The sequence below is a fragment of the Melanaphis sacchari genome, unplaced genomic scaffold (assembly GCF_002803265.2).
Source record: "Melanaphis sacchari strain LSU unplaced genomic scaffold, SCAv2.0 Contig80_pilon_pilon, whole genome shotgun sequence".
Lineage (NCBI taxonomy): Eukaryota > Metazoa > Arthropoda > Insecta > Hemiptera > Aphididae > Melanaphis > Melanaphis sacchari.
In genome coordinates this window covers 986,173-999,723 of record NW_020271570.1, presented here as the reverse complement: position 1 = coordinate 999,723, position 13,551 = coordinate 986,173, and the positions used below count along the sequence as shown (strand labels likewise).

Below are 13,551 nucleotides of genomic sequence, written 5' to 3'. Positions count from 1 at the left end.
CTAAAGATATTTTATTTTATAGTAATTTTATACCTTATTAAAATAGGTGGGTGAACTCATTTCGGTTAATAATTAATCACATATTTTATGTAACAATTATAATTAGAAATGTATTTAATATAATACGAGTATATAACAACTGTTATTAGTGGTTATTAATTTATAAATAATATATGCGAATTAAAATCGATTTTATACTAAAAAATTTAATATTTTCACTGTTTAATTATTATGGTAATGTGTCTATGGTTTTTTTTACTGTCTTTCTATTAAAATTCCCCCCCCCCCCCAATCCCCCAACATATCTATTAATCATGACATAAGTAGCGACTAAAATTAACTATATTATTAAATAGTGGTAAATGATGCAATTGTCGTGTCGTTCCTGCAGTATCTATATTTTTCAATAATTATAAAATGTGTAACGGTTAAATAACTATTAATTATTATTATAAGCTATTCATCGCAGTGACGCGCTGGCGCTGAATAACAATTACGGCTATTATCGTAATGATAATGACTGACTAGAGAGTATATGATACAAGTAGAATATATAATTACATAATAATATTTATTGGCTGGTTAGATAAAAAAAACAATATATTTTCTGAAAGTTTTTGTGAAATTATTATATACATCATTCAGATGAACCGGTGAAGAAACTGTGTTTTATTTTTTATTCGATGACTTTATTTTCTTATAAAGTAGTCATAAATTGCGTAAATATATATATTTTTTTTTTATCGAAATAATGCTTGCGGGCTTAAAACTCTTAACTACTTGCTCTCTTTTTTTTTTTTTTTTTTGTTAAAGTAAAAACATATTACGTCTTTAACCGGCTAGTTAATCAATTTAATATATTATTTAATAAAATACAAATAATAATTTGAATTTATTATATAAATTATATAATTTTATTTATTATAATAAAAGGGAATAATAATGCACTAAAATCAAATTGATTAATTTTAATTAAAGCTTGAATTTTATGGGAACTTCTATTATTTTACTACAATTTTTAAAATTGATAATATTTTTTAAGCAAAAATTTAATAATGTACATCATGAAATTTTTAAATTTAAAATTGTATTCTTATTTTATTACTTTTTTAATTAAAAACAAAGCTTTTTTACTGTTTCATAAAAATTGAAAAAAATTATTTTGTTTTTGTTTTATATTTAAAATTTATAAACATTGTTAATTATACACAACAATTAAATATATAATCATTCTTAATTATAATATTTATATTTTTATCTTTAATTCTTATGTAAATAATTTTAAATTAATTGTTTTTAATCTTGTAGGTTATAATTCTAGTTCTGGTTATATTCATTCAAAGTTTGGATGAGCTTATGGGTGAAATATTAGGTAACCAATATAGTACAGTATCTGGCATGATTCTTCGTATTACCTTGTAAATTTCAGCTTAAAATACTCAAAAACACATATAATTACCGAGAAAAAAGTCTGATTAGTGACAAAATAATCACTCTGTATTATCTGCGTGGTGCAGTCAAAGCCTTTGGAATGTACTCGAACTTTTATCTCGGCGATCTGTGTTCAAATATGGTTGTTTCATGCTCGACGATGCCTTTTTTGTGATCGGACTAAGACATATTGTGAAATAGCAGGAAGGATAAATAAACTAACGCTATATATTCGTTTAAATTAATCTGCATTTTTTTATTGATATTCGTGTCTCACACACGTAAACCGAGGAAATATATATATATTAACATAAAATTATTATCATTATTATTTTAATACCATATTATGATATTATAGAAGCATACATTAAATATTTTATTGACAGACAAGGGCACGTAGATTATAATTAGTTTAGTTTTCAAGTTTCGGATTACAATAAGATACAATTTATTTGATATATATTATAATAGTGTACAAGATAATAATGTCAGTGTGTTATGTCGAGTATGTGATGATAATAACAACGTTATAATAGACGAGTAGATAATATAAACGAAGAATAAAGGAAAATAAAAATGAAAGTGTGAATTAATAATAACAATAATAATAATAATAATATACATAAATGTATATATATATATTTATGATGTTGTATTCAGTTTACTGTCGTCGTAATTCCATCGCATTTTTTTTCTTCAAATCATACATTTCCTCAAACTTCATCAGTGGAAATGAACTTAAAATCTCTATACCGGTACCCCTCGCAAGACGCCTCCGAAGATTTGCACGTGTGACACTTGCATGCCGTAGCCTGCGGAAAAACGTATAGTTCTGTACCGGGTAGAACGCCTTTGTCACAGTCCCTCAGCACAAACTCGGTAAGCACCTGACCGGCATGTATGCACACCGGATGATGCGAACGTTTATATGGAAACCTCCAGTCTGACACCTGTAGAATAAAACGGAAACCGATAATCATGATGTATGCTATTACAAATAAATTAAAACAAACAATTAGTATTTTATTTAATCTATCTGAAAATATTTGGTCATTTTCGAAATGTCTCAATTGTATTTTATGAATATCATTACACACAGGATAATTCAGCACACACAACACGCACAGACATGCTATTTTTATTTTTCCGTGTATTTAATAATATATTGGAATATAAAATGTATTGTAGTCATAATATATGTGACAACGTATGACACGAGTATATTTTATAAATTTTAATCCATAAACCTATAAACAATAACGCAAATGATGAAAGTTAACTCAGTATAATAGTTATTTTGAGTTGACTTTTTTTATTGATAATATTTATTTTGAGTTCTTATCAAAACAAGAAATATATAGTTTTAAGTATTTCAAGTCTATGAAAACTAGAACCCCTTGAAGTGTTTCTCAAAAATACATTTGAAATGAATAAGTAAGAAATCAAATTTGACAAATTAATTAGTATAAGAATTTTATCGGCTTTTTAAATTATTTTTCTAGGCATGAATAAAAAAATTATTAAAAACCATTTCTTATTTTTGTGCCAGTGATTACAAAGAAAGGTTAGAAATCTTGTTATCTACCCAATTAATTGAATACGAAAATTTGTCTTTGCTTTTAGATGTAATACAACCATACATCTGGATCGAGACGAATACTTTAAAGTTTAAACAATTATTTATTAAATATAAAAAATATGAAAAATTGATTGCTGTCATAAATTAAAAAAAAAATATTCATAATAAATTGATAGTGTTATCTCTATTGTTTCTAATACTATTCTTTATCATCAAATAGATGATTTAGAATGAATCCAAGAGTAACGGGTAACTATTTATTTTTTAATATAGTCGCTTCGTTCTCTGTTAAATCCGTTTTGTACAATAAACATAAACATAATACGTATCTCATTTAAAGAATTAAATTATGTATTTTTCTGTAATAAAACTAAAAAATTACATTATTATTCTATTAAATAGAAAAAAAAATTCGGTATTCATAAACTTGAAAAATATATTATGAAAATCATAATATTTTTATGTATGGTTTTATAAAAATTCAATATTATATACTTCAAAAAGTAATACTCTCATATGCATTATGTATACCTACTTTGTTTAAAATGATACATATATCTATTTATTGAAATTATATAAAAGTTCATAGAAACTTATAATATGTTTGAACTGGAAGGTTCTGTCTCTGCTCGATCCTATCACTAAACTTTTGGGAGGGAGTCAATACTTGAGGTCAAGGTCTAATTTTTGCTTTTTTTTCATAACTAGAAGTGATTTAATTTTTAGATTTAATGTAGATTAGTAATTTAAGTACCTAATCCTATAGATTTTTAAAGGTTTCATAATAATTTTTAAAAGTAAAAAATAAATTGTATTTACCACTATTAAAATGGAATAGTCAAATGGATTTTTCTCCTCAAAATCAATATAGGTAATAAAATTAATTAATAATTTATCGAAAAATCTATTGATAATTTTTTTTAACAAGATCAAATGATTTCATAAAATATTGTTGATTTGACTTATATTTAAATGAATATAGGCGTATTATAGTCATTCATATATCATAAAAATATAATATTTGAATATATCTATATAGATTTCCTTGATTCAAATATATGGTAATAAGTAATAACACAGGCTATATTATATGTTCATAAAAAAAAAAAAAATAAATAACAAAAATACATTAGGAAAATTGATAATTAGTGTATTTGAGATGTGAAGATTATTTATGCAAGGCGCTGTACTTTTAATATACTAATAGACATATTACGTAGACACTACTCATTATAGTAGACCACCAAACGGAGTGTTATTAATTAACTTTAATATATTCGATGTGGTTACTAAAAAGCATACGGTGAAAGTGTTATCTGCTGAGATAGAAAGAATTTATTACAATGTTATAATTAATATTATTATATCGTTATGGTATTTGAAAAAGTGGATTTCATGTAGCATACAGTAGTTGAAAAATGAAAATATTAGATTAAAATTTAATTTTTACTAAATTCTTTGAATACATTTACAAAATTTAAATTGTTTTATTATAATATAGAGAATAGCAATAGACAACATACAATAATTAAATTAAATTAAAGTAAAACTTAAGTAGTTGACCTACGCATTATTTTGAGCATGTGATAATTATGCCTGCAAAAGGTTAACTGTGAAGAAATATAAAAATATTTTGTTTTCTAACGTCACATAAATTTAATTTAAATGGGATATAAAAGATAAGTCTAAATTCGTTTAATTGAAATATTAAGAAGAACACAAATGAACTGGTAATCAATATAATTACAACAAGAGGAATAAAAAGAGGATGTACTGTCTATTGATCGCAATGATAAATAACCACATGAAAAGTGTTCGTAAAATTAATATCTATATCGGTAAATTATTTGATCGTTAACGTCCAAGTATCAAATCTAATGTTATACTTGTATTGTTGTATAGATATTATGTTATCAGCCCATATAGATAACTATGAAACGATTCAAAAATAGAACAGTATTTGTACCATTGTCAATCAGTATACTAATAATTTCGTGCAGCTGAAGTATTGTACATTTTATTTTTGGTTATAGATTGAAAATGATTTTAGAATACGCATTAGGTGAAAGAAAAATAAAAGTATGCTGAGTTAAGAATGTTTTTTTACACATAAAAGAATGAGAACACAAAAACAAAATATATTGAAAATGTTCAGAGTACAAAAAAAATCATTGTTAGAATTGGTTACACGTAGTGGCAGATGACAAAATCATAAAATGTACTGAACATAACAATCGCGTTTAAAATGTTGCAAAACCGAAGTGGAAAAAGTTATTTCAACTTTAAAGAAAATGCACCACGAATCTCAGCTCACATTTAGTTTTAAGAAATTAAATTATGCGGGCATTTCATATTTTATTTAAATAAAAATGAAAAAAAATAATATTTATTATTAAAATTAAACTAAATTAGTCAACAAATGCAGTGTCTGCAAAAATGTCGAGTATTAATAGATTGAAAAGGGAAATTCAGCATGAACGTCAAAATAAGGAAGCTGCAGTAGCTTTATATTAGGTACTATAATATTTGCAACTCAACAAAATTTGAATTATTTGAATGAGTGTGATAATTGGTTTTGTGACAAAACATTTTCAGTTGCACCCTCGGCAGTAAATTTTCGTATATTCAAAAAGAGATATTATTTATGTAGATAATGGTTAATTTAAGTCTATAAGCAGTGTATGAAAAAATGTATAATGAACACGTTCGAAACGCAATCGATAGATCTTAACGAGGTGAAGGCAGCAAGTGATAAATCCATACTCAAGAATTGATCGAACAAGAGTAATGTACAAAGGTCAAAAAAACGGTTATCCGAAGTAAAAAACATGGTATTTCGTTTAATAAAACCTAAAAAATGTTAAAACTCTACCAGTATTTAATAATACCAATGTGATGGCTAAAAAATAGAGTACATGCGTATTAAGCACCGAAATCTTCAATAGTGGAATTCCTTTGTAAATGCAGGTCATGTAAGAGTTTGTACAGGGTTTCTAGATCTAGAGAATGAGGCACTTCTGTGTTCATATTGTATTGAGTTTAAAGGCAGTTTATATAATATAATACATATTATACTAAAATTCTGGAGAACCTATCTCTTTGAAGAGCTCTAAGTTCAAATACGTCCTACGACGTGACTATACTACGTAATATTATAATTGGTAATTTGGTATCCAGACCGATAAAGATTATGCTTTGTCTATGGTCGCCGATAGACGTTTATATTAATCAATGTTATAATATAAAACATATAACGGTTGAATTATACCTGTGGTTCTACCGTACGAGTATGTCTCTATAAAGTTAGTTGATTATATAAGGAGTGACAAGTGGGTTAGTACAGTCTGTGGCCAAGGTGGTTATGACACCTGTTATGACAGCAGCTAGTGTCTCATATCATCGTTATTAGAGAATTGCTAAGAAAAAGCTAAGAACGTATACGACCGAATATAAGTACCAGTATATATAAATTTTATAATATAATCTTACATAGATAAATAATATATATTTTCACTGATTATTTTATGAAAAGCATATCTGAAATCAAAATATTAAACGGTTCTAAAAATAAACATAAAAACAAAAACAAGAAGTAAATAGTTTTGAAAAATTATGTATAAATTTGAATTGCATACTTGTATAATATAATATAATATTGGGTGTGTTCTAATTTTTTAGTATATGCTAGATATTTACGATTATTTTCAAATTAGAAACGAAAATATAAGATTTAATTTTAGATAAATCAAATAGAATTAAAATTGTGTTTGATGGCTTGCCTTTCTTTTCAACTTGTAAAATATATTTCGTATTTAGTACTATGATCTTTTAAATTGAAAATTGCATTGCAATTTAATTTAACTTGGTCTAAAAAGACATCTTGATTAATAACTAGTAACATAGGTTGTGCAAACAGAGAACGATAATGTATATTCACGAGCTATGAGATTCGCTGCACAAACGTATGACAACGAAGCAAAACCAAATGGAATTTTAAAAAAAGATTAGATACAACCATTTGTGTAATAATTTAATATTATGTCTTAAGCTCAAAGTAATAATTAAAAAATGTGAATATTGCACACGGCTTGCAATAATAATTATAGGTATTCAATTAATCAACAGTTATGTCAAAAACTATAAATTATTCATTCGTGTGTATTTTTATATAATCACTTCGCGTCATCATATTTTACGTTATCGCGAATATAAGCTATTTATAAATCAATGCATTTTTTTAAAACTATTTTTATTATACCAATTTGCTTACACGCGATTTATATTATATCAATACATTATGAAAGTATTTTATCATTTTTGACTCGTTTAATTTTAATATACATATTATAATATGTTACATTTTTAAATGTGAACACGTTTCTGCTGTCAAGTTTAAAATCATGTAAAAATCATTGAAAATGAAATATCCTCTAAAATATTGATAAATTATTTTCTGAATTTCGTAATTACAACATTTTGATTTATAATCCTATTATATTCGTTGGTAATAATATCATTACGACGTATGAGATAACACACATATCGTACATTAAATGATTATCATAAAAAAAAAAAGTACGGTATACCTCATTTGAGTCACATCTTCCCCAGCATGACATCACGTTTATCTCATCGGAACACGTCCTTCCGTTCACGTCGGTATTGGACACTCGGAAAGTTGACAGTTGTCGGTTACAGTCTAACATATCGTAACCCATCACCGAAGACCATACGATCATCGACGATAAGGCGGCACACAACACCGTTACGCTAACCATTGGTAAGCTAAAAAAAAAAAAAAAAAATACATATAAATTCATTTTCTTGACTTGTTTTTTGAATTTTACTCAGTTGCAGTCACAAAAACTGCAACTGTAATGCCACGCCACACCGACAGACTCTTAAAAATTTACCGAATATTATTTTAAAATCACCTAAGTCATTGATTTTTTTTTTTTAATTTAAATTTCCATATTATTGTATCGATATTAAATATTTCGTTGACTCTAAGACCACTATCTTATAAGTTATCATGTTTAATATTAATTATTAAGTTTGCATCAACTTTTTCCGATATGACTTTTATTTTACTTTACAAGTTACTATCTTACTGTCTATCGTTGTGTTCTTATTCTATTCTATTTAAATTTAATACATTTCAATTCAACACAAAGAAAGGGCTTTAAACATTAATTATTAGTTATTGAGAACTTTTTCTTATCGGGAAAATTGAATAAAATATGAAAATTATTAACAATGCATATAATAGTAACATTGTATTTTTGGAGGTTATAAAAGGTTTTAAAACGTGTTGCAAAGATTGTATTCGAATAATTATTTAAACTCGGAAAAATCTTTGTTATATAAATTGATCTCAAGAAATATAATATTTTAATAAATTTAACTTTATATTTTATATTTTGACTTTTTATTTTATTCACAGTAGTTAAAACACAAAATAATATATTTATTTAATATACTATACAATATGTAATGATCGATCAATGTAGGTGCGAGGCATTACTTGAATTTAGATATGATTTTATGAGTAATATGTCATAATCATGCAAAAATTACCATTCATTATCTTTTAGGATTTACAATAATGATAAATAAATTTTAATTTGATAATTTATTGTTTTCTACGTAATTTTTTGTAATTATTAGTTCAAAGTAAATACATTATTATGCAGTTAAATACTGTGAAGTTAACAAAATATAATTCACAAGATCAAAACTGTTATATTTAAAACTTATAAATGCCTATTTCCATATAATTTTTGAAAAATCGTATTTAATTCCCACGAAATAAAATACCTCAAAAAACGATAGATAAATATTATTTAACATTATTCGTAAAAAAAAAAAAAAAATATATATTGTCGTTCATTAAAAAATGATAGTAAAATATTATTAATTTAAAAGTGATTTAAATGTTTATTTTTTTTTTTATTAAATGAAAAAAATTATTTATCATATACTTTTTGACATATTTATGATCTATTTTTTTAGTGTTCTCAATCAAAAATAGTTGAATACTATGATTTAATATATTTTACAGTTAAAGTATTGAGTTTTTAGCACTTGGCACAATTCGGTTTTAATGAACGATTTTTAAGACTAATATAAAACTTATTTTGCATTAAATCTAATTCATTCAAATTCATTATGAATTATATTATCATTTAAAATAATAGTGTGAAGTCAGACGCACCAAAAGTGAACACGTATGACTATAAAAAATAACTAAACGATAATTTTAAAATAACACAAAACACGTATATATGAACATTGCCAGTTGGAGCTGAATGTTAATTTATATCTAACGAGAATAGATTAAACCGAAACGATAAATAAGACGTCGCTCGGGTGGTGATCATATTTTGTACAATATGACACATTAACGAAGTAATGCCTGATAATGTATAAAATAACTACCTAGTTAAAATAAAAATTATACACATTACCTATACGTTTTAGCTATTTCATAAATTAACTAAGTATTTCATGAGCTATCTGAATCAATACTTAAACTGTCACATACAATTAAATTATCATGATCTATTTTTAAAATAAATCATCGATAAAAAAGTATTAAAAGATAAACTCGTTCGGTTTATATTATAATTTCAATATATTATTATAATTTTTTTACATAAATTAAAAATAATATGATAAATATTATTGTATAACATTAATTTTTAATAACGAAATTTAAATTTAAAAATAAACATTAATGTTTTAAACAAATATTTTTTTTGTGTCTTATTTTGATGATATTAATTTTATTTCACATAATTATTAGTATACAAACAACTGTTATATTAGTTTATTCATTTTAAACCACCTACGAATAGGGTATACATTTATAACATACAACAACCTCATGGCCAGATACAATCTCCCCATATATAAATTATGTGAATCAAAGAACACAGTCAAACACATAATAATTGAATACTTAAAGTTTGAAGACTCAAGAGCCGATAACTACATACCTTATCTACTAAGAGGAAGCTCTACAACCCGAACCTCCAATCTAATACTAACATTATTAATTTCTTAAAGAAAATTAAATTATATAGCCTAATATAAACGTAAATTTATATCAACTTCAATTTAAATGTAAATAAAATGTCAACTAATAACTAATGGTCTAGAAACTGATGTAATTATGTTTAATAAAAAAATAAAATAAAATAAAAATTTTTGTATAAATTAGTATTTAAAAATTTAAAAATATAATAAGTAACGGTCGAATAAAAAAAAAATCATCATCTTTTTTTTATAATATTGTCACAACATCTTAATTTGCACTTGAGAAAAAATAATTATGTAGGTTGGTTTGTTTTTTGTTTGCGTTCTTATAAACATCGTCGGTTCTCTTAACTCTATTGTTCACATTTGTTTCGAGATTATCATTAAATTCATAATATTGTTGTAATGGACCAAGTTTTGGATCAATTATTTGCTGTAATAACTTTTTGGTTAATAAAATAAGCAGATAATCACCTTTATTTCGAAAGAAGAGCAGAAGTCTGTTATAAAATAACAATATCATTAATAATGTCGGTAGATGGTCAGCAAACGATATTTTTATAATCTATTGAACCATTGTCTCGTTTAAGAAGTTTTGAATTAATATTGAAAAGGATGCTCCAAAGTGTACAATCTTTGCATATCAAGCCAAAATAATATAACATTATAATGTGTTTATATCAAAAATTCTACTAATTGTGTTGCGATGAGTATAAAGATTATATGATGCAATTTGTTTTTCATATCATTACTAAACAGTTATGCTGAGTTGTGCTGAGCTTTAAAAAAACTTATCGTCACTCTCCGGAAATAGACCTTGGCAATGATTAAGGTTATCCGGTTTTCCAGTTATCCGGTCCATCCATTTGTCTAATTGTAATATTATTATTACATATAATAAATATAACGGCATTTATATTAATGAAAAACATCACGTCCGGAAGTCTGTGTGTAAGGGCGAACGACAACATCAGATACAGAGGATAAGGTGAAACGTATATGATATTTAATGATAAAAATGTATAGTTAGTGAATACGTGTAATATTATGACGCCAGAAGACTTATGAGGTAAATAATAAAACATCCATTATTAAAAAAAAAAAAAAAAAAAAAAAAAAAAAGACTAACGTTTTTGAGAAAATTATATTTTATATATTATCGTTTTAATTTATTATAAAACAACATTTTCAGAAAAATTTGTATTATTATTATTTTTATCGAATGACAACAAACATTTTACCTAACCTACGCTTTTAAAACAATTATTTTTGCGTATCTAAATATTCGAATCACTCTAGTAGGTTAGATAAGAAAAATAGTAATTTTACTTTTTAAAAATTGGAAATTATACGGTTAAAAAATATTTTCTTAGTTATAAATAGTTTTTTTTTAATAGAAAATGTATTACGTTAAATGGATCATTTGGTATAGAGATGATGCGAAAGAAAATACGTCATCAACTGATACAAAAATTGTTCAGTTTCTTACAAGTTATCCATATATGTGTGTAAAACGTACAATACGTCATGGACGATGTGCGTCATAGCACAGTAATCATCAGCTGTAGTCGATGGGAGATGGAGACAATATAAGACAATAAAACCACATGCGCAAACCCATTAAGCATACATTCTATACAAGGAAACTTTTTTTATCAAAAAAAAAAAAATAAAAAAAAATAGTCATTCTCGTGGTGAGCTTATATTTTCGAAAACGATTTAATTTTGAATCAACATAGTTTTTTGCTTTTTTTTTTTATTTTATTATTATAACTTCTCTTAATGTCGAAATATATTTTTATTTGCATATTCTGAAGCAGCATAATAAAGTATCACTTAGTATTTATGTAAATAAAAATCGAACATCTAGTCTACAGTAGGTCGTATAAACATTTCAATCGAACGGTCGATGTCTTCGTTACGAGATCCTATTTTTTATCGTCCGATTTTATGTACGATTATTATCGACGCATTCTTCTTATCGACGAATGTTAATGATTGAGTGAAGAATTTCGGGAAGAATATCTAAAAAACTCTCTGGTTAATATTTGTCTGTTTGAGTTAATTTGAATGTTTTTATTGTTATTTTCGTCGTGCATATAATATTTAATATGTATAACCTTCAAATATATAATTTTTATTTAATATCATTAAAACACTACAGTATGATTATTTAATTTTTTTATTGACAGCTGGTTAACTAATTATTGATTATGCTTGGGATTAGTTTTCACGTTATATACTCTAAGATAATATGATCTATATTTAGTACAATACAAATCCATACAAAATATACATATATTTGATTGGATTAATTACAATAATAATGAGTTATGTTTTCCAATAAGTTAAACAACTCTGTAAACATTGCTCTAATGTTTTAGATCCAATAACGCTCTCTTTATCTGTGTATGGGTGTGTATGTGCGTGTACGTATGTAAGTTGTATTTCGAAACCATACCGTTGATGACTAGAATCAAATATCAACTACAAATCGTGGTAAGAAGCTAAGTGACGAGCAAAAAATGTGTATTTATGTGGGCGCAGCAGAGTCGAGAAAAACTTGTTGTTTTAAAAAAACATATTTTTATAGCTTAAAACACGTTTTTTTAAATTTTAAACAAGCTTATATATATTGTTTTTTTTTTTTTTTATGCAATTTAAAACAACAATACTTAATTTAAAACATGTTTAATATTTGAGGTTGAAAAAAAAGGTCAATTTAATTAAAAATATAGATTGAGATATTTTGATTAGGCAACATTGACAACACTGTCATAAAATCAATTCTTATTGAATCAATCATAGAAAAATTTGTTACATTAAAAAAAAAAGTTATCTTAGGCTCAATAGGGGGGAACTGGACTCTCTCCTATTTACTCCATCACTAGATGTTCTTGAATTGAAAAATATTTTACAATTCAAAAATACGAATATTTATGGACATCATTTTAAAGTTTTAACTTTTTCCTTTCTGCTATAAATTTCTTGAGAAAATAAACATCAGGTTGTTTCATAGAATACATAAAATCATAAAATATAAATTAATTTGAAATACGATTATAATAATATGTGATCCGAGTAAAATTAAAATATTTAAGAAAATTAAAATTAAGCTATAATTTTCTTATTTGGTTTTGTTTTAAACACTTGTTTTTTTTTTTTTTTTTGTTTTATTTAACTGTTTTAAATGATTAAAACAAATCGAAATTTGTTTTACTTAGTTGTTTTTAACTTATTTAAAACACGTTTTTAAAACAAAATGTTTTAAACAAAACAACTCTGTCCGGCGCAATGTACCAACATTTATTCGTTTACAATTTTTACGAAAAAGTAAATCCGATCAAAATACGGAAAAGTATTTCATGACATAAAAGATGCTTGGTTAAGGATTAATATTCCTTGGTCGAGTAGTAAAATACATTTATTTTCGTTGAGTTATTTTTTTTTCGAATCGAATTGGCGCCAAGGAAACGTTATGCGCGTATAGATATTTATTTTCC

At 25.0% G+C, this 13,551-nt stretch overlaps 1 protein-coding gene across 1 annotated transcript in view; it reads right to left on the bottom strand.

Annotated features, from left to right (window-relative positions):
• Positions 1-1,844: 1,844 nt before the first annotated feature.
• The window catches only part of LOC112602013 (thyrostimulin beta-5 subunit), a 30,004-nt gene continuing 18,297 nt past the window's right edge, over positions 1,845-13,551 (bottom strand). The window contains exons 2-3 of the mRNA XM_025349928.1: positions 7,597-7,795; positions 1,845-2,381 (exon numbers count right to left, since the gene is read on the bottom strand). Of these exons, the coding sequence (XP_025205713.1) occupies positions 2,145-2,381; positions 7,597-7,788 (429 nt within the window). The 5' untranslated portion in view covers positions 7,789-7,795 and the 3' untranslated portion in view covers positions 1,845-2,144. The remainder of the gene's footprint in view (positions 2,382-7,596; positions 7,796-13,551) is intronic.